Raw genomic sequence first — 25,546 nt, 5'->3', positions numbered from 1 at the left:
CGCCCTTCCCTCGCCCCCATCACGTGACAGACACAGACAGCAAGATGGCGGCGTCCAGTGAGGTGAGTTAGTGAGGGAGCTGCTATAGACGGGTGGAGGGGCGGGGGGTATATGGTGACAACTCCAACAAGCGTCCCCTATAGGGGCCAAGGGAAATGTAGCGTGGGGGTGGCTATAGGGGGCCCTGCTGTACGCGAATGTGCAGGACCCGAGATGGCTGCTATAGAGTCGTATAGGTGCAAAGGCTCAGGGTAGCGTAGGGCTAGCGTGGAGCTAGATAGGGGCTAGGTGCGCTGCGGGGCTCCGTGGGGGGTGTGAGGGTAAGAGGAGTGCTCTGAGGGGGAGCGTGTCCGCTACAGGGGCAGGTTGGGGGTGTTGTGTTATACATGGGCCCCATGTGGGGTGCGAAGGTGAACAAGAGACGTATAGCGGGGAGGTGAGCCTGTTACGGTGCAAGCTCCTGAAGGGGTGGGGGTCGCTTTGTCTATCCTGCACCGGGTCTTCTCCCTGATCAGTAGTTTGCTACTCACTTGGATTTTAATTCGGGTGAGCAGCTCGAGTTCAACCCCAAACTCCCCTGTAGGCTTGAACTCGACCTGCTTACCCGAGCGAAAATCCGAGCTGCTGTGCCTTCGCTTACTATTTTAACCGGAGGTAGTTAGCGAACCTGAGTAAAGAACACCCCTCTTTTTGTGGGGAAGACATACCCCTAGTGAAGCCCTATATAAGCCAGTGAGAAAAGACACACTATGGACTTTCCAACAGATGGGAAAGCTGAGTCTTGGGAGCTCAGTGATTTAATATAGTGATACTTTGTTTTATACCAGGTGGCTGCACCTTCCAGGTGGAGTGGATTATTTTTTATGCCATTAGTCGCTTCACTGAACACACAAATACACTTCTGTTTTCCATAGTGTCTTCAGTATAGTGTCCCAAAATACCATAGTGGGAGTTGAATAACAAAGTAGAAAGTGGAGAGAGAAAGAAATTAAGTAGTATATCTAAGAATGAAATTATGTTTTCTATTTTAGCTGATGTGTGAAGTGAGATGAATATCAGAGATGGAGAGAGAGAAATTAAATCTGCTCTAGCTGTCAGGAACTGTAAAGGAGAAGTTTCAGAGTAACAGCCGTGTTAGTCTGTATTCGTAAAAAGAAAAAAAGAAAAGGAGTACTTGTGGCACCTTAGAGACTAACCAGTTTATTTGAGCATGAGCATTCGTGAGCTACAGCTCACTTCATCGGATGCATAGCCTCCGATGAAGTGAGCTGTAGCTCACGAAAGCTCATGCTCAAATAAACTGGTTAGTCTCTAAGGTGCCACAAGTACTCCTTTTCTTTTTTCTTTTTTGTAAAGGAGAAGTCATGCAACTAAATGAAAGAAAAGGAGGCTTGTACTAACTGAAACAAATATAAAGAGGCAGGACCCATGAGGCAAATAGGGACAAGTCCATGGAGGGCTTTAAAACAAAAAGTAGATCCTGAAATGAACAAAGAGCATGTGAAGATGTTTGAATATGAGAATAACATGGTCTGTTCTGTATGTGAGCAAGTGGGACACTCCAGCCCCCCGCCCCAGCATGCTGGAGTTTTAAGAGCTCATATTTGGAGAGATCATAGAGAGGGGAATGGCGACAGTTGAGACAAGAGGAGATAATGATAAAATAGCCCTCATTACACATCTACAGGCGTGTAGTTTTCAAATTATGTTGTAGCTGCATTAAAATAGCAGACATATGTAAATTCATACTTGGGATTTCAGCCTTCTTAAGGTGCTTTCACCATCAGAACTGGTTACTTGCCCATTTGAGTGTGGTAGTTAGGTGTTGTTGCTCTAGGGGCTGGAGCTCAATGTCCATGTTGGCCAATAACTGTTCCTCTGCCTCTGGTTTGCATATAGGGTTTTCCCTGCCCTTTCCCACTGACAGGTCCTTGCCCCGTTTTCTATATCTAGAAACAGACTGCTCCAAGCCAGTATTGGCCCTGTGTGAGGGAGAATTGTCACAGATTACTTCTCCTAACCTCAATCAACTATATGAAATTAATTTTCCTCCCATTGTTTCAAAACTGAAAAATGATTTGTTGGATTGGGAAAAATACATTTAGCTTGGCTGTATAGCAACAATAAAAATGTATTGGTTGCCAAAAATTAAATTCATATTTCAGCCAGTCAATATAAATTCCAAAAACCTCTAGAGGAAACTCAAACAAGGGTTATTAAATTTATAATACTAAGAACAAATAAAACTGTGCATAAACCCACTCTGAAAAAGGGGATTGTCGGTCGTCGTCGTCGTCATCATCATCATCATCATCACCACTCCTATAACTGCATTGGTCGTTGGGGCGCCATCATTGGTGAGCAATCAACCAATCGTCTCCACCCATGACGACTGTGTGTCCGTGCTTGAGTCTCCGTAAAGTTCATTCCTGTCCACTCTTTTATGTTGTCAATCCATCTCTTCTTCTGTCTACCTCGTCTCTTCTCCTGTCCTGTCCCATGGAGGATGATCTTGGATAGGCCAGATGATCTTGTTACATGGCCATACCACTTCAGCTTGCGCTTCTTCACAGTTGTCAGGAGGTCTTCATATGACCCAGCACGTTGGGTGATGATGTTGCGGACCTCTTCATTAGTGACGTGGTCAAAGTAGGAGATGCCCAGGATTTTACGGAAGTAAATCCATCTTTACTACCTGTATTTTCCGTTCAAGTTCTGCCATAAGGATCCATGTCTTGCATGCATACAGAAAAATGGAGATGACCAGTGCATGCAGCAGTTTCAGTCTGGATTCCAGGGAGATGTTCTTGTTCCTCCAAATTGGCTTTAGCTTTGCCACTATTGCTGTTGTTTGCAAAGTTCTTGCCAGAATTTCTGCCTTTGATCTTTCATCAGTAATGATTGCCCCGAAATACTTGAACTGTTTCCCTGTCTCCAGCTCTTGTCCACTGACAGTGATATGTGAGCTGATCCCATCGTGTTTGTTTGGCATCAGCTTGGTTTTCTGTGCACTGATTTCCATGCCATATTTTGTGGTGGTTTCATCTAATCGTTTCACAAAGTTGGCAAGTTCATCGTAGCTATCTGCCAGGCCATCAATGTCATCAGCAAACCGAAGTTTTGAGATTGTTCGCCCCCTAGTCCTGACTGTGCATACTTGATCTTCTAGGGCATCATTCATTATGTGCTCCAAGTAGATGTTGAACAGTGTGGGCGAAGGAAGGCAGCCTTGCTGGGCTCCAGCAGTGGTGCGAAACCACTCTCCTGTTGTGCCATTGATGAGAACTGCACTGCTGGCCTTGTCTTACAGTTGTTTAATGGTAATAATAAGCTTATGACCAACATTGTACTTCTTTGTGGTTGCCCAGAGAACTTCGTGCCACACTCTGTCAAACGCCTTCTTGAAGTCAACGAAGATGCGGTAGATGTCCTGCTGATGTAGTAAGTACTTCTCAAATAGAACACAAAGATTGAAGATCTGTTCTGTGGTGGTACTTCTAGCAGGAAAGCCAGCCTCTTCTTCAACGATGATATTCTTCACTTGTGCTTTTAATCTGTTCAATTTGACTTTCAACATCACTTTGCTGGGATGGCTCATTAAGCTTATGGTCCAGTAATTCTGACAAAATTGCAGGTTGCCTTTCTTTGGCAGAGTGATGATTAGTGACTGTGTCCATGTGGAAGGCCACTCACCGGTCTGCCAGCTCTTGTTGCAGATCTTGGTGAGTACATCTATTACTATTTCTCCTCTGAATTTCATCAGTTCAGCTGGGATGTTGTCAATACCTGTAGCCTTTTTGTTGTTGAGTGATTTCACAGCTGTCGCCACTTCTTCATGCAGTATTGGAAAGTCATCCTCCTCTGTTGAATCTGGGCGGTCTAGGACACTAGGATATCCATTTGTCTGTTGGTTGTATAGATCAGAGCAGTAATTTGTCCACCTATTGATGATGTCCTTTTCTTCTGTAAGACTGTTCCCTTCTTTGTCTTGAATTGCGTTAGCTTTGGTCCATTTCCTTCGGCAGATCTCTTACAATCTGGAAGGATCCTTTGCTATTTTTATTATTGATACACTTTTCAATATTAGGCCACCTACATTCCTTCCTTGATATTTCTGCCAATCGCTCTGTATTTATCAGCTCCCTCGGTGCTGTTCTTGTCTCTCTTATGTTCCCTTCTAATGTCACACATTTGTAGTATTTCATTTGTGACCCAAGGTTCTGTCTTCTTACGGTGTTCTCCAAGGATGCCCATTCCTGCTTCATTCATTACAGCATTGAAATTGTTGGTCATTGATTATCAGTACCAAATGTAATAAAATATTATTGGATGGCTCAATTAAGATCACTTTCAGCCTGGTACCCTGGTGACACCCATAAATACTAGATGAAAATCAGATGGAAAAACAGGATTGTAAATTGTTTTTTTTTGTTACCTAAAAGATTTAAATGAACACAAAAGAAACAATCCAAATGTCATAATTACACCTCACATATAGAATTTGATACAGAAAAGAAGTAGCTCCTTTCCCCTCCCTGCTTAAACTCATCAGAAGCAATCTAGAGTTTCAACTGAGGTTATCTAATCCAATGTATAATGTATGGGAGCTGACCCTTGGTCAACTATTCCATAATGATAAAAATATGGAAATTAATACTATCAAAGAACTCAAGAGGAATATTAATATATCAGTTTGACTTGTTTGCAGCCATTATAGCATATCCCATGCAGGAAGCCCATTTTAGGAAACTCTTAAGGAGGGAGAAACATGAATTACAGGAAAAGGCTACTTTAAAGGGCCTGATCTCCACATGGTATAGCAAAATGTTACTGATGGATCTACAAGATAAGGCTACCTTTATGGGAAAAGGATCTAAAAACAGATATTCCTTTGGAACAGTAGAAATAGAAAAGCAAAAACCTCAACTACTTTCCACTAAGGAAAACTATTACAAAATATTTTTTTCAATGGTACCTCACTCCATTTAAGCTCAAGAAAATATATATATATATATATATATATATATATATATATATATACACACACACACACATAAAAGTTAAATGCTGGAGAGAATGTGAAGGTGTAGGAACCTTTCTGCATAGATGGTGGGAATGCCCTAAAATAATGGTATTTTGGAGGAAAGTAGCATATAGAATTTGCAAAATAACTAAAGTTAGGCTACCCACAGAACCTATAGTGATTCTATTAGGTTACAGTCCAAAAAAGGCCATTGAGTCAGGAAAGGCCCTACTGAGAACACATTTGCTACTAGCAGCCAAATGCATGATAGCTAGTTCCTGAAAAAGGACAGATCTCCTAACACTAGTGACATGGAGAAATAAAGTATTGGAAATCCTTTCACTGCCAAAAAATGACAGACAGCCTTATATAAGTAGATTTTTATAATCTGTGGTTACCATGTTTGAAATCTGAACAGACTTAAACACAGAGAAAGATATTAGCCAAACACACATGGGTCTTTTAAAGGTAACAACTGCAGGTTATGAATAAGATTTGTTAATGCTTGGGTGAAAAATTCATGCATGTTAATAATGACAATAAAAAGTGTTGGGTTTTTTTAATAATGGCACAGATCTGTTCAGAAGAGACTGACTAGCTAAGGCTGTGAAATGGGCAGGGAAGGCTTCAAAGGGTTCCCTTTCAGCAATTGGGAAACAGGATCTGGAGAGGGAAAGAGGCTGAGGCAAAGTGTAGGGAGAGGATGAGCTGGATAGAAGCAAATGCCTCACCTCAGAATTGTAATGATGCGTAAACCACTCCTTAAGCATCTAAATGTAAATTTACTCAGACTGAGTTGGGAGAATATGCCTGAACTGTATCTCCAGAACATTTTCTAAAGTAAAATAGAACACTGTGGCCAGTTTTCAGGTTGAGTCTGAGCTGTGTTTTTAGGGTACATGCAAGATGTCCCTCTGTAACAAATGTGGCCCAGCAGTTCTTCTCTTTTAGAAACAAACAAAATTAATTAAGCAGCTTAATACAAAGGTACAGTGGACACTGTGTAGTCCCTTTGTAGACAGAAATATGTTGTATTTGGTCCCTAGCTACCACTAGAACTGTCGAGATCAACCAAGTTCCAAAAAACAGTGGAATCTGTCCAGTTTAGACCGATGTGACCACTTCTTTTTCTTTATGACTTTGATATCTTCTCCTGCACTCATATAATGAAAGCGTTATTGTTTATTTGAGAAAACAAACAGTGAGGTAAAAAAAGTGGTGCAATAAGTAAAGCAGTCAGTCATAAAACTAATAGCAGATGGAAGGAGAGAGACTCTGAGGCAAAGGCAGACAGATGTACGTTAAGATGAGTGGAAGTTTGCACCATAGTCTGGAGTATTTAAGGTCTTGTTCCATCACAGAGGCTTTTTTCTCCAAGTTTTGAGTTTTCTCCATTTGTTTAGAATCTTTTGCTAATACTTATAACTGAATAGAAAGTATCAGCTTGGATAGAAATTCCAAGTTATTTAGTACTACTAAAGAACTTTAATTAACCAGGGGAGAAAGGCCAGATGGGTTAAAATGCTGGAGAATTGGTATTTTAAAGGGACACTAGATTTGTCACATTTATGTCTGAATAATTTTACTTACCAAAATTAGAAATAACCCCTAAGATTACTATAACTTGAAAGATTTTGGAGAAAGAACATACTATCTCTCTTCAGTTTGTTTATATTATATATATGACTGTGCTTGTGTAGCATTAGTTTTCCCTTTTACACAGCAACACTGGGGAGAAAATATTTTTAAAAATAGGACAATGTGACTCTAAATCCTCAGAAAATCAGAAGAAAGGAGTTGGAGGCAAGGGGAAGACCTGAAGTGACCTTTAACTTTTTGTTTTTTAATTGACCAATTTTCAAGTTGACAGTGTCAATTCCTTTTAACATCATTTTGCTTCTGATTTGTTTGTTTTGTGTTTCAGTTAATTTGAACTGTGGGTTGTTTTTTTTAAATTATTATTGGTATGTTTTAAAAGATCAAATGTTGCTTGTAGTAGAAACAGTATTGTCAGTTCTATCAATAACATGATTGCCTATGTAAGATGCATATTTTCATCTCTTCTTTAATATTTATTTTATATAGCACCATGGCTTGTGGGTGCATTAATTTCACTTAATTCTGTAACAAACTCATCACCAAGCTCTTCTGTCTTTATCTAACTTACAGAGATGTCCAAGTGCCCTTTCCAATGCAGTTCTTGTGAGTGCTGCTACTTAGTATTTGCATACACTCCTTGCAGAATATAAAGCATTCCCTTCTATACTTTTAGGAGAGAGAGGAAAAATCTGGCACTGCAATAGAAGTATTTAGTATTTGCATGTGAATAAAAATACCGTGAGATTTGGCTATGGCATTGCAAGCTGAGTTTTCTGATTCTTGAAAGCAGTAGAAAATGCTGGTTGATTTATTTCCATCTTGATTTTATTTTTCTCATGACAGGAATCAAAGCTTTCAACTGAGCTTCAGAAAATAAATAATGAGGAGGAGGCCTCAGGTGTTCTAGTAGTTGCTTTAATTTTATTATTTTGTTTATCTTTATAGGCGTTGCAGTAGGATGAAAGTGAACTTTTACTGATGGACCAAGGACTGTATTGAAAATTTTGGAATCTGACAGTTGTAAAGATTCTGAAATCACAGGATGCCACTGACTGGAACCATGTTAAACAAACCAGTGCTTTTGGAATCCCTGATTGTGTTCATCATTGTGTTGTGTGTGCACACGGTAGTTTGGGACCGGTATTCCTGGTGTGCTATTGCTCTTGCTGTTCAGGCTTTTTATGTCCAATTTAAATGGGACCGTCTACTCCAACTGGGTGGGGCCGTATTCCAATTTCGGACGACAGCTAACAGTGGCCTCCTACCAGCTAGTATGGTCATCCCACTCCTGGGGATTGTGATGAAGGAGCGATGCAAGGCTGCCGGCATTGTGTACTTTGAACGTTTTGGCATAGTTGTGGCCTCCACAGGCATGGTGGTAGCCCTCTTCCTATCTGTAATAGCAGTTGGCATCACAAGGCCTGTGCCAACTAACACCTGCATACTTTCAGGCATTGCTGGCAGTATAATCCTCTATACCATGAAGTATTCTTTAACTGTTTCTGAAGTGATAGAGGTTCTGGAAGTGCTGCTTATTTTTGTCTACCTCAGTATGATCTTGCTTTACCTATTACCTCGATGTTTTACTCCTGGGGAGGCATTACTAGTCCTTGGGAGTATAAGTTTCATCCTCAAACAGCTCATTAAACGCTCACTGAACGTGATGGAGGGCAAGGGGAATCCTGCAGACTTCGTCCTTCTAGTGGCAGTGGCTGGGGTGGTCCTTCTTGGGATTTTCTTCACTGCTCTATTCTTCTTCATGGATTCAGAAACCTGGACATCCTCCATGTTTTTCCACATGATGACAGCAGTGCTGGGACTGGGGGTCCTCATGCCTTGGCTTTACCATCTGATCCAAAGGAATCCCTTGCTCTGGCTGCTCCAGTTTCTGGTTCAGACACAGACAAGAGTTTACCTCCTTGTGTACTGGACCCTGTTGGCTGCCTCTGCGTGCATGGTGGTTCTTTACCAGAATTCCAAGAGATCATCTGAATCTAAAAAGCACCAAGCTTCAACCATAACCAGAAAATATTTCCACTTCATTGTGGTGGCTACTTACATCCCTGGGCTAATTTATGACCACCAGCTTCTCTACATTGCTGCAGTGCTGTGTCTCGTAGTCTTTGTCCTTTTAGAGTACATACGATACTTCAGGATCAAGCCATTTGGCCAAACACTCAGGCACTTGCTCACTCTCTTTTTGGATGAACGAGATAGTGGACCTCTGATCTTGACTCACATTTACCTACTTGTTGGGATGTCCCTTCCAGTGTGGTTGTTCCCCAGGCCTTGTGCTCCGAAAGGTACCCTGTCTGGGGCAGGAGCATTGGTTCCCTACTCCGGGGTACTGGCAGTAGGGGTGGGAGACACAATAGCCTCAATTTTTGGCAGTACAATAGGAGAAATCAAATGGCCTGGGACAAAGAAGACGTTTGAAGGGACAATGACTGCCATCTTTGCTCAGATCATTGCTGTGGCTCTTATTCTGATATTTGATGGCAGAGTGAATCTGAACACCAGCTATGCCTGGATTTTGGGGTCCATCAGCTTAGTTTCCCTTTTGGAAGCCTACACTACCCAAATAGACAATCTGCTCTTACCTCTCTACCTCCAGATACTGCTCATGGCTTAGAGACATTGCCAGGAACAGAGACTTCCTTTCTAGCTAGGGGTGGTAATGAGCCATGCATCCTTGCTGAGAGCTCAATAGAGCCAGTTTGGTACGAAATGCTATATTTGGTATAGTGGGTAGAACAGCTACTTTCAGAAAGGAAATTGTTCTTCAACTCTTAATTGACAATAAAAGTAAAGGCTTCTGTTTGTTTTTTGTTTGTTATTTAATAGCTAAAGCAGCACTAACTGTTGCATCCTCTCAGAGGAGTAACAGGAAACCATCCACGTGATACTGTGATTCGTGTAGCTGGTGATGCTGAATTAGATATACAGTCATAGTGATTTTATTTCCAGGTCTCTTCTGGATGCACTGAAGCAGAAAGGGTGGGAAAGGTGAGTTCACTAGAAGTGAAGAGATGGGGTCATTAAAACTTCTAAGGTAGCAAAACCAGGAAAATATAAATAGTCATGGTTCACCAGTTGTATGTAGTGGTGTTGTAGCCATATTGGTCCCAGGATGTTAGTGAGACAAGGTGGGTGAGGTAATATTTATTGGACCAGCTTCTGTTGGTGAGAGAGACAAGCTTTCGAGCTACACAGAGCTCTTCTTCTGGTGACCTCAAGAAGAGCTCCATGTAGCTCCAAAGCTTGTCTCTCTCACCAACAGAAGTTGGTCCAATAAATGATATTACCTCACCCACCTTGTCTCTCTGTTCACCAGCACAGGCTCCTACAAAGCTTGTGCACTGTACTGGCTTGCCACCGGGTTGAGTCCTGGTATCTTGTATTATTGCACATGTGAATTCTGCCTCTTTCAATAAAAGCATGCTGTTGCAGTGAGGGTGTGCACCACCTGCAGCATAGGATCAAGTTGTACGAAGACTGCCACGTCATCTCTCATTTCCTGTTGCAAAATTAGAAGACCTCTGCCAACTAGAGTGAAAACAGCACTAATGCTTATTCTGTTTAAAGTAATTTCAAATACAGAGAATCTCAAATTTAGTTTATTGGAGGAGCATGGATAGATAGGCTTGCAGGGTGAAAACAATAGCCTTTGTGGCTAAAATTTTGATTTGCTTGCCAGTTCTCTGGAATAAACCAAGTTCTACCTTTTTCATGCTCTTGATCTCTTGAAATTACATTGAACAAAACTTGCTTTATATGTGATCTTTTTTTTAATTAAAAAAAAAAAAGCTACATTAAAAAATTACTCTATTGAAAAGAGTCCCATTTCCAGACACAATTTAAAGAGAGGCTAGGTTAAAACTCATTTAAAATCCTTTCTTGTATTACTAGTAACATATTAGATTATTAAAACAAAGTATTTTAACAATCCAATGTGCTTCTCTGCTACTCATACAATTTGATTTAGTTCTTGCATTTCTCTCAGCTTGAACAAAGAAAATCACTAAAGTCAGTTTCACAGCTGTTTATAGTAAGTAATGTTCTGGTTTTCATATATGCACTAGTACAAGCTGCAGTGTTTGGCCTGTAAATCATTAGGGGAGAGAGGGGGGACATTTAAATCCAGACAAATGGTTTTCATTAAAAATCATCCATGAAAGCATTTCTATTAAAATGTAAAACTACCTGCTGCTGCCCCTTTAATTAGGATCATAACAGTACACCTGAAACAATTCGCTGTTTATAGTCAAAAAACCTTTCCATTTCTGTATATTTAATCCTTTGAAACATTTTTACTTCTAGGAATCCTCTCTCATTAGCATGCAACGCTTCCATTAGGACCAGATTAAGCTGATTTGTATCCTGCCTCTTCCACCCTCCCATAGAGTACCTGGTAGGGTGTTTGCAAGAATTCTTGTCCAGGGAAGTTGATTCTGGTCCCTACTACGGCATCTTTATGGCATTTCTGCTGTGTAAAGGGGCCACACCGGTTCCCTGGGGTAGAACCCCAGCCATAGGGCAACATGGGGCAAACTAGGCAGCTTAGCACCATCCTGTGTGGCCCCAAGTTTGGGACTGGGAGTGTGTAGACGTTAGCAGGAGGATTGCCCAGAGAGCACTGTGTGCTCTGGTTATTCTCTGCTGCAGAGTCAGACCACCTCCAATCATGCTGGGATGCACTGGCCCCTGGAACAACCCAGAGAATATCACATTTGCCCACCCTCCTCCAACCCTTTGGGCCTTCTCTTTCTGGACCATGCCTCCTGAGACACACAGCACAGAATCTCTCCTAGGACTTTAAGAACGGTCAGAAAATGACTGTGATTAACAGAGCAATAGGCTGTGAGGCACTGCTCCAAGGAAACAGCCCTGGAGAGATGGATGGTGCAAGAGTACAGTGACCCTTAAGAACAGTGAATCCAACATGCTGCACAGTTTAGTAATTCTCATGTTCCAGCTGTGAGACAGAGTAGGACATTCTTTCTACATCTGTCTTCAAATCACATTGAGCAGAGCACAGAAGGGAAAGGAGAGATGAACCAACTTTCTTAGCAGGAAAATGCTACTTTAAAAAAAAGTTAATTAGAAAGGTGGGGTCTTTTTCCCACAATAACTAAGAAAAAGCCTTAGCTACCACCCATCCGGTGTTCTGCACTTGGTAACAAAGCATTCAGGTGAAGGTTGATATAGCACCAAAGCCATAAAAAGAAGCACCAGAACTGAAGGTTACTCTGTCCCCTGCTTATTGACATCAAAACAAGTTCTGAAAAAGGTAGGAAAGATCAGACTCTTGTTTCTAATAGAAGCCTTGGTGAATCTGAGCAAAATTACCACTGTTATCCCTACCCAGCATACTTATTCCTGCTACTGCAGTGATTTCAGATGCATCAAAAAATCCTGTTTGACCTACAGAACCCTTTTTAGCTGCTCAGTTTAAAACTGGCGCTCTTGTTCCACCCAGCAAAGTCCCAGCCATTACTTAAGAGCCGTTTTTACCATAAATAAACTCAAGAATTTAATGTATTTCTTCGTTGCAACTAGTGTTTAAGACAAATACCAGAGGCAGGCATCATGCTTAGAAAAAGTAATGTAGCAATAAGGCTTGGAGCCGTGTGTTGCAGAAATCCATTTCTAACCTGCTTTAATCTGATACAGAGCCTGAGACAACAGGATGTTTTGGGTCATTCAGTCCATTCCACCTGCAACAATGCAAGATCATCTGCACAATTTAGTTTTCATCTAGTTTATGAACACCATTGAGGGTGTCTGTTCTGTTGGCAGATTATTCTATTCAAGTGACCTCTTAGAAACTGTCTAAAGTTCTTCTGTGTATTTTCCCAAGTGTATTAAATATCAGTCCAGAGATATATGTATTTTGCATAGGGACCCCATATAGTCAGGTACAGCTGTCTCTCTTTTTTTTAAGGTAGATGGCTTTCACCAACTGGAAATGATAATGCTTAATGCTATTTAAAATAAGCAAAACATCTAGTTTTCATTTAAGATAAAGGCTTAACATTAATTTCTATAGATGACTTTAAAACTTTTAAATCAAGTTGAAATGCTGAAGATACTGCTGGGCTCTATGCATTAATTTTAGCAATAAAACCCTTGGTGTTAAGGGTTTAAACTGATCCACAATACATGCTCTTGCAATTTCTCTGAACACAAAATTCACCCATGGAGACTAATTATTAATAAAATTTACTACTGCTACTCAATCTTTTTTCCTGTTTTTGTTATGCATATATGTTTCTAGAGCTCGTGCTGCCTACATAATCCCATTTATAATGTTGCCACCACAGTTTTATCCACCTTCCAATCCCTCCTTCCTCTAGTCTGCATGTTGCTTCTATCGTCTCAATGTTTGATAGCTCAGCTTTAAAATAGAAAACTGATGATATGTATTCAAAGGATAATAAATAGGAGGGAATATTGTTTAGAGGGTAGAGCATGAGAATCAGGACTCCGGGGGTTTTCTTCCCAAGCCTGCTGTGTGATCTGGGGTAAGTCACTGAGAGCTAAATAGTGAAGCCCTGGTTCATGTTAGTGAGCACTTACTCAAGTAATTGGGACTTCTCCCACGAGTAAGGGCTCCACAATCAGACCTACTCCCACTTTGTACCTCAATTTACCCATCTGTAAAACTAGGATAATACCTCCAAGGGTTGTTGTAAAGATTCATTATTTAGTGTCTGTAAAGCATTCAGATCTGTGGTGGGAAAGTACTAGATAAGTGTGAAATATTATTGTTCCCTGTCACAGTGAATTCGATAACTATGAACTAAATTACTTGAGCATCCCTGTAATGAGCTGGGAAGTTGGCTTTTGTGGGTATGTCAATTATATAATATACTGGTGACGTGAAAATTTATGAAGCATATTTCCAGTCTTATGTATGGGTACTTCAGAGAGTAGCTGTTCTCTCTGTATATATTTAAAAAAAAAAATACGTAACTGCATTCTTCGTTATTCGTTATAAAATATATGCCACCACAATTGAAACTGTGAAGAAAAGTCCTGTCTCTCTTCATAGATTTGCTGAAAAAAGCTAAAGTTTGACTATTCAGTGATAGTACTAGAAGGGTACGTAGGAACATAAAATGGACTCTGTCACTTTGTTTAAATGAGTTTGTTTAGAATATTCAGATTGATGTAATGCAGCCCATATATGATACTTCCTAGAAGGGTGACATTGTTATGTGCTCTTTGCTAGCATCTGTTCTGCATGCTGTGAGTTAAAAGCATAATCACTGTATGTCTTTACCCTTATGTGTTGTGGTCTAACACTTTTTGGAGGTTTCAGGGACTGTCATCTTCAAACAACAGAGAAATGATGTTTGTATTTTTATTCTTGATATTCCCACATCTCATTAACTTCAATATGCATCAAAAGTTACTCAGTTCTCCTTGAAAATGTATGGAGTAAAGGTTTACAAGTCTAGGGATTGTGTTATCCCCTCACATACCACTCCCCAGTAACTCTTACTTAGCATTTTAAAAGGAAAAATAAGAAATTTAGGCTCCCTGCTTTGGTCTGCCCATTCTAGACTTTTCTTTTAATCTATTGCTATTGCAGCAGGGTAAGTTTTAACTTTTTTGTGGTACAACAAAACCCCTCTACATAACCTCCAAAAGACTCTGTACACCTGAGGGTAATACAACAGAGATGGAATAAACATAATAGAAATTTTCCTGGCTTGGGTTGTACAAGGAGAAAATACTGAGATTTTGAGTATCCTGAAAAGGAGGTGCCTCTCAGCTGGTCCCAGAGTTGAGGCACAGTGGCTTCTTAATAGTCAGTTCATATGACTAAAGAGATTTCCCCATCAAAAGTGGTTTTTAGGTGACTGTTCCCCACTATGAGTAGCGTACACGTAGCAGAGATGCTCTGAGTAAGGCCAGCGCTGGACGGGTATGGGTGAAGATTCTTCTGTCATGCACACAGGCTGAAGCTACTCCTTCTGCGCTGAGGACAAATGAATATTGGGAGATGAGAGCAGGGGGTGGCTGAGAAAGATGAATGGAATCTACTTACTAATCAACCGTTTGACTCCAATGGCCAACGTTAGTTTCAGGTGTAGAGAGGTGGAAAAGGCAGTTCAGGAGTTGGCTGAAGCCTGACAAGAGAAGAGAAAACACTTAAGTAAAAACAGAATTCCAGAATCAGCCTCAGGTCTACCTGACACAGAATCAGTTCTAGCTTGAGTACCACTGATGCAGAAATGAACAGTTCTAATGGGAAGCCTTTAACAGGCACTTTGTCAGATCCAATCCAGTATGTCCAGTCCCTTGCTAGACAAGAAAACTCTACAAAACTCTTAACGTCCCTAAGCAGAGATTCACATCTTGGTTTTCCATTTGCATTCATCACCTTTTACTCTAAGAAGTCATTACCTCTTTCCCCAGTGTGTTTAATTACTTTCTTCTAATCTAACTCTGTACCCAGAAGGTGCTTCAGACATAGGTTGCATACTTCTGTAAGGAGAATGGGTTTTGTGATCAAAACACAGGACCAGAATCTGGGTTCTATTCCCAGCTATGCTACAGATATCATGTATGACCCTGAGTAAGTCATTTAACCTCTGTCAGATGTATGCATTTTAATGCTTTCATCACTATACTCATTATGAAAGCTTCAGTTTAGGCTGGGAGGATCATATTCTTCATTGTTTATGCTACTTTCTTAAAAGGGATAGTTCTCCCATGCTGGTCTCCAAGAGATCCTTGCCTGTCATTCTGCAACTCTATTACTGAGGGAAGACTTGCACAAAGAGAGAGTCTCTGCATGTGGCAGGAATCAAGCTGATCCTGTTCTGTGGCAGTGGGGAATTCCACAGTCGCTACGGATATTTAGTATTTATCCTCCCTGAAGGGGTGTTATGAGCTTAATGAATGGTTGTAAGGCTCTCTGCTGCACCTTTGCTGGAGGACCTTAGAGCACTGTTATAACATGGCTAGCAGAAAAACAATCCTTGGCTACACGGGCCAGGGAAATTGTCCCGGGAAACTGCTACTGACACTGGCGTTCAAAGGTGCAGCTAGCACAGTTCTGAGCGATGTAGAGGGAACCTAGTTGCGTGTATCACCCTGTAGGTGTAACACAAAAATGGGGTGATAAGAGCTGGGGTTGAGTGAAAAAAAGCTTCTAAAATGGTTACAGCTTTAAAAAGCCTCCAGTTTCCAGCAGGTTTTTTTTTTTTTTTTGCTACTGAAGGATCTCTGTATACCAGTTCTCTTTGCTCCAGGTGGTGTCTTTGGCCTCTATCAGATGGAAAGTGTACACATGGCGGGACCACTCTGAGCTGTTCAACTCACTCTTGTGGACAACTTCTCCATGGATAAGAATGAGGCCACCTGTTTGAAATAAACACACATCTGTCTTTCCTTTTGAATATCTCCTTCCTCTGTGCCATACAAGAGGAGCTGTTGCTGTCTTTGAAAGGTTTGTCATGATAACGAAACAAAAGTCAGACTTGGGAATACAGCCCATTGATTCCTATGGTAAGAATTTGTTTGGGAAGACTCCAGGAATGTATCATACTGTTGCTTTGGTTCTACGAGATCCATTTCTTTCATTGTGGACTCTTCACATAACCCTTGGGCAGCAGCTGGGGCATCAGGCCTGCACTGGCAATACATCATTGCATTCCCTCTGGGCCTGTGGTTTAAAACTGAACGTGTGTCACTGCATCTATCTCTCTTGAATTTTCACTGGTTCTGCAGATGAATCTTTACCTTTGCGGATGGGCGCAGGAATAAACTGGCTATCTTGATAAGTCTGCTCAGAGCCGATGAAATGTGTGCATGGTATGGTGCCCGGTGGGGCTCGGACCATTCTACGTGTGATGCCATCTGCAATTCCACAGTAGACAAAACTTTTTTTAAAAAAACTTAATAAATCATTTAACCTGACAATAAATAAACCCCTGTTAAGATTCAATTTTAGACTATTTAATCCATCAAATAACAAAAGCTTGATCAAGTTTAATAATCAAAGATTAATTAGCACAATATAAACAGGAAAGAGTTAATACTTTACCAGTCTAGAAATCATGCTTTGCAGAAAGGACATCTCTGCTCTGTTCCAAAGCATTAACTCACTTCTCCTTATATTTATACCACATTTGTCATGCACAGGAAACTCTCTAAATGCCTTTATTTCATGATGAACCCTACTTTTCCTTTCCTATGCATTTTGCACCTACTGTCCGAGGTTCTTGGGCACCTGTACCTAATTAGTTTAACAATCTTGCATCAATTATAATAGTTGCTTATTACTTTAACAAAGCTCAGCATAATATTATTTTGTGCTCAATAATCTCTACATACGCCAAGAATAAAAGCTTACACTCAGCTTTTTATATATATATTTTAGTACAGAGCTTTCTGGGAGGGCTTGTTCAGTTAGCAGATCCTATAAAATGTGTAATATCGAATAAATACTGTTAGCTACCAATACTTTCTGGTTAACCTCTGCAATCATAGCCTCTGCACTGACTGGAAAATTTAATCCCCTCATTACATTATATATACCCTCCATCGTTTCACTAATAAATTCTTTCCTTGCTCATTTTCTCTTTTTATGGGAAAAAGATTAAGGTTTATCTGACAGTACAGAAACTAACACTGCTGTCTTTTGTCTGCTTTCTCATCTGTGCCCTGGCACGTTAACAAGTGTTACCCTTATCTGCAACAACATGCAGTGTTTTCTGAGCAGAGTCCTCCACTTAAGCAAAACGCATCTTTGGCACCGCTCTCCTTTCTGTAACAGTACAGATGTTTAAGTGCAGCTTCAGAGCCTTATGCTGAGTTTAGGCACAAATTGTGATTACAAGAAAGTGCAAAGCTTTATGATTTCTCAGGGAAGAATGTCTTTTGCTTGATTTTTTTTTTTAATTTATGTATTTTTAAGAGAGATCTGAGGATTGTACCTGTTTTAAGGCACATTAAAATTTGAGATGAAATGGATTAACCATGCCCCTGGAGCTAATTAGTTCCCATGTTAGACATATACAAAATATACCAAGTGTAAAATGTGCACCAATAGTTAGAATCCCATGGCAACTTCCATCTGTCGAGAAAGAGAGGATACACAGATCTTATTTTGATTTGGCCTCATCTATGTGTTGCCATAGTCCACTGGTCGCTCTCTGATCTCTTGTATGCTATCCAATTCATTTTTGTTTTCAATGTTTGCGTTCGTTTTGTATGTTTGCTGAATTTTAGACCAGTGTTGGGGGGTAAGTGCAAGGTTTTTATTCTTCCTCCCCTTACACAGAGCAAGCTGCGGTAGCAATATTCTTAGTCTTGACCCAGGACAACAGAAAAGGTTAATGGGTATATATCCTGAAGGGATCTGTGTTTACAGCTGGGGGGTGGGTGTCAATATAAATAATTTAGTGCAGCATCAAAGTTTTATTAAAGAAACAAAAATGAGCAAAATGGTTTCACTCTGCTTATCCCTAACCTGAGGGAACCTGGAGAAACTGCTCCTTCCAGCCCAGGTCAGGGTGGAGACGCATTTTCAAGGCTGCTGTAGGAAGCTCTGGAATAAAGTAAGGGACTGTAGCACTGCAAAGAAGACACTCTTTGGAAGGATCAAAGAGTAGTTGTGAAGGGCTCAAATCTTGTTGAACAAGGAAGGGTCAGATACTTGCTGAAGGAAGTTACTCAGTAATACTGAATTGAAAGGATTTCAGGAACACCAGCAGTGGATCCTAATATTGCAAGGTCTGGATTTAATAAGTAAAAATTTAATAAGATTGTGGGTACCACTGTCTCTGTACTTTAAGCAGATTGTATGGGTATAGTACAGCATTAAACTTGGGCATTTGGTGTCAGAGTCAGAAATAATGTAAAGTTTTTATTTCCAGGAATGTTTTTGGATTTAAATCACAGATCCTTGGTCTAGTGACCAGCAGCAAAGGAAATGAGTCATTTGAGCCAGCCTGCTAAAAGTGGGATTAAGAATTTGGCCCCTAAAAGTACAAAAGGAATGATGTTGCTTTAAACAAAGGTTCCCTGAACCATGATGGTGGCTCCACTAGCTGGATGCGGCCACATAACCACTGTATGATTCAGAGGACACAGTACAATCTGTGCTACTTTCCACCCGTAACCAGGAGACAAGGGTGCATTTCAGTGTATGGCAGAATAATATGAATCTTACTGGTGTGAGAGCCAGGGATGAACCAGAGACAGCTGTTCTCCTGCGTGGCATTCTCCAGAGCTATCCAGAGGCCCAGAACCCTGCCCAGCGGCTCTGTGTACAGAAATGTGGCATCCTGGTGTGGTCTCACTGAAACCAATAGACACCTGGTTACCTTACATTTTAAAGACTGTTGAATTAAGAGTAATTGAAGGTCTATGGGGCTTTCCTTTCTCTGCCCTCTTGTGACTGCCGTATGAATCCTGCTAGAAGTGACAACAGTGAGTATGCATGCTCCTGACAGTGCTGGCTTCCATTTCAGCCAAGTCACAGGGATGCAGCAGTTCACTGGCTGCGTGCCTGCTACCACCACCAGCCCCCATAGACAGACAGACAGACAGACAAACACCATCACTTGGAGAATCTCACCGCTGTAGAGGTGGGGGTGGGAGAGTATATCTATTGATAGTGTGCAGGGAGAGACTGATACTGTCCCCTTCCCAATAAGTTCTCAGCTCATGTCCCATTTATTCTAAGGGCAGTACTGCAAGGATAACTTATTCCAAGTCACATTTGAGGCTTATGGGAATTACTTTCGGTTTACAGCAATCCCTGAAAGACAAGGAAACTTGACATACAGTTAGGAAATTCCCCTGATCACTTGTCCTTTCCCATCTGCCTGACATCTTACTTCTTTGGAAATCTCAAGTGTGTTGCAAGAGTCACCCCCACTGCAATCATAACACATGGGAGTGGGTCACCCTTCAACCTGGTGAGGATATAAGTTAGCCTTTTGCCTGCCCATACAGAAACAGAAAGGAAGCCTGGGTGAGATTTTCACACCCCATTCCCAGTAATTTCTAACAGGAACTGGGCATCCAAACCTTTAGGCAGCTTTGAAAAATCTCACTGAATGACTAGTTTATGCCACTCTCCTGTTACTTGAATTCCCTTCCTCCAAACCTTGGTATCTGTACATAATATCTGCAGCCTAGTACAGACGTAGTACAAATTTTACCTTCACCACCAATGCCAGGTTGCTGGAAGAGGACAAAAAGAGAGAAGAGGAGAATGTTAAACTGGAAAAATATGAAAATGGCTTCTTTCATGAGTAAATAGGAGATTGGGGTTACTGTACCTTGAAGATATACATGCTCTGGACAACTACTGGTTTCTCAAGGCCCAGTTTTCTTCCCAACTCCTGTGGAACATCCCAAAGTTAGAACACTGCAGTTCTCTGCTCAGTATTTAGCAAATGCTTGCTGAGAATTTTTATAAATCCTTTCATGGGGAGAGGGCTCATCATACAGTTTTTAAATTAAACTATCACATAGTTGAGTTCTTTCAAGTGACTCAAGCTACTACTCACCTGCACTTCGGAGGAGTGAGTGATTTGCTTGAAGATGGGATCGTAAGCATGCAAAGCTGAGGGAAAGAAGTTGTCACTTAGTGAAAATCCTAGAACTCCTTTCCAGAAGGGACACTTTAAAACTCTGAGGAAGCACAATGATGGGTATTACATTCTGAAGGGGAAGACTGCAGTCTGTCAGGCTCAAACTGCATCCCTCTCAGGAATCAGTTTATGTGCACAGTGCCCATCATCATGTCTGCCCTGTTCCTTTTGCTAAAATGTCTGGGTTAGACAAATTCCTTTTGTTTCAAGCTTTTTATATGGATTGTAAATTAGGCAAAATGTTTCATCAGATGGAGATAACACATAAGTGCTGTTGACATTTGCAAATCATATAATGAATTTCTTTAGAGGACACCAGAGATATACGGTAATCAGTCTCCTTTACAACAAACTGCGGCTATATGAAAATAACGGTCTATGACCAAAAAATAACTTGGAAGAGATTTCTGGGGTATGTTCTGAAGGAAAACTAAATAGATTATACAGAGCTCCAGATACTAAGAGCTTAGATATTAGAATGGGGAGCACTATACACAACCCTAAGATAGATAAATACTACTAAGGGGTCGCACAATTTGTTGCTTCTATAGGCTGAACTCAGTGCATGCTCCAGGCATCTCTCCATTCTATCTGCAAGCTCCTTGTGTGATGCTCTCCCGTCCCCTTCTATTTCAGGCCTTCCCTGCAACACCCCTCCAATCTCCCTCCTGTCAGGGTTTCTGGGTGGCCTCCATTTCCCTCCTTCTCCCATACCAGGGTCCTCCATTCTCCCCTCATGTCATCAGTTATTTTTGCAATCCCAGTCCCACTTGCACCATGCCAGTGGCTCTGTGCGCTCCAATTCCCACCTTCCCCTCCATGCCAGGGGCTGTATGGCCCCCACTCCTCTTCCCACCAATGGCAGTGGCTGTGAGCCCTCTATCTCCCCTTCCTTCCATACAAGGGTCCCCCAATTTTCCCTCCAGCAGGGGTTCTGTGAGCCCCTTATACCAGGATCCCCCATTATTCCTCCCATGCCAGGCACTGCATTCTTGCTCCCCTTTCCCTCTACACACCATTACTATTTGTCTGGGAGAGAAGTCTGTCAGGTTGTCACCACGTTGAACTATAGGGAGAATGGGCACAGTGACAGATGAAACAGACTTGTTATGGCAGAAGGCATTAGTGGGTGCCAACAATCCATTGTTTGATCTATAGACCATAACAGAAGTGCTTGAAGTTGTAATTATGCTAAAGAGATGGAAGGGGCTCCATGTATGCATTTTCCCCCTTTCAGTTTTCCAATTGTCCTCCAAATCAGTAGAGTTCTGGCAGTGGAAGCCTAGAATGTTCCTGGAAACTTTGGAATTGATCAGTTGTTGCATTCAAAAGTTCTCCCATTACAGACAGACAGAAATGCCACGAAGTTGAGCATTGAGCCTCACAAGCTCCGTCAATTATTTGAATGTGTCCTTCAGAGTATTACAGTTCTTAGAATTTGAATAAAGCATGATGAGAAAACTCTGCATAGATGAAACATGGGGCATCAAATTTTTATCATATGTAAAATTAAGAACTGGGAGCACAAATTCGGTGCTCTTTGAATGCCTTAACTTGCCCTAGCATTTTTAACCTGGAAGCAAATGCTTTGGATTCAGGATCACTCTTAAAGATGATAGAATTTGCTGTTCAGTCAGCTTACTCAACCCAGCAGAGACTGCTACAGAGCAAGAAAGTGGCTAGACAGAAAATAAGTGGATAAATTGCAGAAGAATGGGTCAAAATGAATCCTCCTCTTGGAATTGCTGTTGAGCCTGAGTGAGAAGGATGCTATTTTTGTTTTCTGTTTCCTCTTGAAGGAGCACTTGCACTACAGCAAAGGACAAAGAGAGGGTGGGAAGAGTTGTTTTGGTTTTTTTTAGGGACACTGTTTTCCCTATAGAGACTGCAGGACTGTGATATCAGATACTGGATTTTCAAGTTTTAATGGAGAAAGATCTGGGCAGGGTTCCTGCGTTTGTGAGATAAAAATGCTGAACCCCATTATGTTTTCTCTGGGTATTGTTTGAAAACAAAAGGGATACAGCTAGTTCTTTAGCAGCTGGAAGAGGGGAAATAGGACACGTTGGAAACCTGTAAGATTGAGAAACTGCTGGCAATGTCACAGTGAAGAATCCCAGCTTGCTGAGTGCCAGCAGTGTGCTCAGAACAGAGAAGATACAGTCTGTCCTAAGGATCTTAACAACCTAGACTGGACATAAACAAGACAGCTGAAAACAATCTGTTGCATAAGAGATACATAAGTTTGAACTTCAGCCAATATAGGTCAGTGATTCATTTTAAAAACTATAAAAGCCTTGTGGAACAAGTGGCTTTTGAAAAGCGATGTAAATGGGAAATGAGAGGCCTTTTGGCAAAGGACAGGGAGGTTTTCTAGCATGGGGTAACACAGAAGGAAGCACAAATATGAGAGTGGAAGGATTCAAAAGGGGCACAGGAAAAAGCAAACTGATATGTGGGCAGGGTGAAGCTGAGCAGAGGCTTAGAGTTAAATCTGATGAACTTGAACCTGATTCTGGTGAGGGAAAGAGACAGAGCAAGGTTGCAAAGAAGGGAGGAGAGGAGGATTTTTGCAATAATTTTCAGTGGATTGGGGCATGGCAAAAGCAATAGAACAGAGAGGAGGAGGCTATAGTCAAGGCAAGAGAATTTACATCTACGTGTCTTGTTTTAGTGGTAACAATACCATAGGCAGAGTCCATGTTTAGCTAGAACATTAATGCAGGAGAGCAGTTTCTTTGTAATGTGCTGGCATTATTCACAATAGCCAAGTCTGAAGGAATGCTTAGTTCTGGAAAATTTTCTCTCTCCAAAAGCATCACAGCTCATCCGTACCGTGGCCAATCTTGTTTATAGATTTCTCCTTTGGAACAAGAAAGTCACCTAAGAAACAAAGTGCTGAATTAAAGAGGATGTAACAAAACAAAGAGTAAACAATAGCGCCTAGAATTCCCCTCGCTCCCAAATAGTCATTCAGGCACCTTGTCCCTTTAAGAAAGTTCCTGGCTCACTAGCAGATTGTTTACATTTCTTCCCATCCACCCCCAAGCCCATTACAGCCGATAGTAGGTAACTTTTACCTTTTTCATCAAAAACTCCTTTCTCAAAGAAGAATCTGATCTTGTCTCCACTGGTTAGAAAATAATCCGCACTGCCCTGTCGGAGACGAGAGAGACCCAGCAATGGTAATATCCTAGAGAGTATATCTCGGTGAACACTTCCAGCAAGGAGCTAGTACTTTCCCACATCTTCTCCCCATTAAGAGAGCAGGAAGAATAAAGTAGAATAAAGACATTAGTAGTTCACACAGAGGCTTTTCACTGTGCTAAACTTCTTGGGCTCCAGCTTGCCCTTTGCAGACACCCAATATAGGGTGAACAGAAGGGTTTTGGTTTGTGAGAAGTGTTGATTTGACAGCCCTGGAGACTGAGATATTCTTTATCCATGGAACCAGTATAGTATAGATAGTAACAATAGAGACTCTCACACATTCAGCCCTTTTCTGCAGGAACTCTTCATGTTCAGCCTCTGTGACCCATTCCTCTCTTGGCCTTTCCTGAGACCACCAACAAAATGTTGCCCACGGCAGCAGAGAGGGTGGTCGTCAGAGGCAAGATTGCAGTTCAGCAGTACCTAGCTCTCAGCCACCTGCTCAGACATGCCTCCTTGCAAGAACAAAACCCTTTTTCCTGAACTGCCTAGTGATACAAACTAGCCCTTTGCTAACCACCTCAGGAGTAATTTGAGATTTCGATTGCCCTTTTTAGGCTCTATCTGTACCTGTGCCTGGAGCTGTTCCTCTTCATCGGTGGAGAACTCTGTACGGCAGTGGGGTGGCACATCCATCTTGGCTATAATTTTGTCTATTTGCTCCCTCATGGCATCACATTCTTCTGTGGTGAAAAACTCTTCCAAAACGAGGAAACCATCTTCATGGAACTAGAAGAGAACACTAGAGTTCAGATGGGGACAGAGTGGCTGGCATTCTGTGGTACACTTAGGAGACAGCAGTTATATTCAATAAAGGTGCACCTCCTGGCTGTCAGTCTTCTTCAGTTTGGTGTAATGCACCTTTTCTTGGGTTTTGCGTCCAGATGCTAGATCAGACTTACATCGATGGAGATCCTCTCTGCTAGTGGAGATGCAGTAGAGCAAGGTGCATTTTTCATACACTGTACTTCGTATCATGGACCTCTTTTAATGCACATCTAATAATCTGCATTTTTGCCTGACCCTCCAATCCCACACAAACCAGCCTTTCTCATTATACAAGTTTTTTACGGATTCATTTTAATAATTTCCTTAATGAGTAATGTTTGTATTCTCACTTTTTTAAAAGGGAGATTTCTACTGGAAAAAAACAAATAATTCAGTAAGAGATTCACAGACTGCGGTTAGGGAGAAAGTGATTACAACTCCTACATGCAGCAGGCTCCAGGAACCAAATGAAATATGCATTTGTTACCGTCCTCATGGCTTAAAATTCTCTTCCCCAAAGGAGGAAATTAAGTAACTGCTAAACACAAACTTTACCAAAATGAACAACGCAGTTTTGTTCTGTTTCAGGATTAGAACAAGAGTACTGAGAGGCTGGAAAAAGTACTTGTTCTAAACTTAACTGAGAATGTGTGCCGATTTCTTATGGTGATTGATCAATCCCTTATGAAATGAAATTAGCTCTCTGGACATTGCAGACTTGAACCATTGCCCCTTTATTTAAAAAAAAAACCAGCAGGTTATCCTCTGACAGGCAAATTTAAACTTCAAGAATAAGGCTGATAGTTGAGAGAGAGAGACAGAAGGGTGAGAGAAAAAAAGAACTCTTCAGATAGGAACTCTGCAGGACAAACCACATTTCTGGAGCCACTTATAGTCCTAATAAAGTGCTCAGTCTACTCCATTTTGTATACTGTATTATCTATCACCGATTCCGAAAGCAAAACTTTGCTAAACACAAGTGCTGGTTAACTGGACAGGAATGTGGGTTAGTGAAATCTGTTCCCTTCTCACAAGTACAGCACCATCAGCCTGCATCTCTCTCTCTCACACACACACCCCCGCACTCCCAGCGCTGGATGCAGTACTTCCTTGCTCTCCTCCCTTACCTGTTGGATCTGTTCTTCGGTTACAAACGCCATGGCAGATTCAGACCCGGAATAATGAGATAAGTACGCACTAATTCGCTAACTCCCCCGCTCCATGTGATCCTTTCAACACCATGTGATAAAGCAGGGGCGGGCAAACTTTTTGGCCTGAGGGCCACATCCGGTTTCTGAAGTTGTATGGAGGGCTGGTTAGGGGA

At 41.4% G+C, this 25,546-nt stretch overlaps 2 protein-coding genes across 6 annotated transcripts; one reads left to right on the top strand and one right to left on the bottom strand.

The window, feature by feature from the left end:
* Positions 1 to 9: 9 nt before the first annotated feature.
* On the top strand, positions 10 to 9,814 carry DOLK (dolichol kinase). The gene is made up of 2 exons (XM_074973419.1): positions 10 to 62; positions 7,568 to 9,814. Exon 2 carries the CDS (start codon positions 7,665 to 7,667, stop codon positions 9,252 to 9,254), a length of 1,590 nt encoding a protein of 529 aa, XP_074829520.1. The 5' UTR covers positions 10 to 62; positions 7,568 to 7,664; the 3' UTR covers positions 9,255 to 9,814.
* PHYHD1 (phytanoyl-CoA dioxygenase domain containing 1) lies at positions 9,521 to 25,546 on the bottom strand. Of its 5 annotated transcripts, none has more exons than XM_074973423.1 (12): positions 25,350 to 25,544; positions 24,025 to 24,183; positions 23,325 to 23,400; positions 23,080 to 23,127; positions 20,161 to 20,216; positions 19,930 to 19,992; positions 19,810 to 19,831; positions 18,813 to 18,941; positions 16,379 to 16,495; positions 15,871 to 15,997; positions 14,679 to 14,760; positions 9,521 to 9,637 (listed from the first exon to the last, which is right to left on the bottom strand). In XM_074973423.1, the coding sequence occupies exons 1-11, from the start codon at positions 25,380 to 25,382 to the stop codon at positions 14,715 to 14,717; spliced, it is 876 nt and encodes a 291-aa protein (XP_074829524.1). In that variant the 5' UTR covers positions 25,383 to 25,544; the 3' UTR covers positions 9,521 to 9,637; positions 14,679 to 14,714. The 5 variants fall into 5 exon arrangements, with proteins under 5 accessions (XP_074829524.1, XP_074829526.1, XP_074829527.1 ...); XM_074973424.1 differs by having other exon boundaries at positions 9,583 to 9,605; XM_074973425.1 differs by lacking the exon at positions 15,871 to 15,997 and having other exon boundaries at positions 25,350 to 25,546.

This window comes from Natator depressus, chromosome 16 (assembly GCF_965152275.1).
Source record: "Natator depressus isolate rNatDep1 chromosome 16, rNatDep2.hap1, whole genome shotgun sequence".
NCBI classification, from domain to species: Eukaryota; Metazoa; Chordata; order Testudines; family Cheloniidae; genus Natator; species Natator depressus.
Note: the sequence above shows the minus strand (reverse complement) of the source record. Positions and strands in the feature narration are given on the sequence as shown.

Bases quoted from the DNA above. Each gene is read 5' to 3' on its own strand.
- DOLK (XM_074973419.1), top strand. From the start codon at position 7,665: ATGCCACTGACTGGAACCATGTTAAACAAACCAGTGCTTTTGGAATCC.
- PHYHD1 (XM_074973423.1), bottom strand. From the start codon at position 25,382: ATGGCGTTTGTAACCGAAGAACAGATCCAACAG. The intron at 23,128-23,324 runs GTAAAAGTTACC...TTTGTTTCTTAG, and splicing joins AGGAGTTTTTGATGAAAAAG to GTGACTTTCTTGTTCCAAAG. The intron at 20,217-23,079 runs GTACGGATGAGC...TCTTTCCCTCAG, and splicing joins TATAAACAAGATTGGCCACG to CTTTGCATGCTTACGATCCC.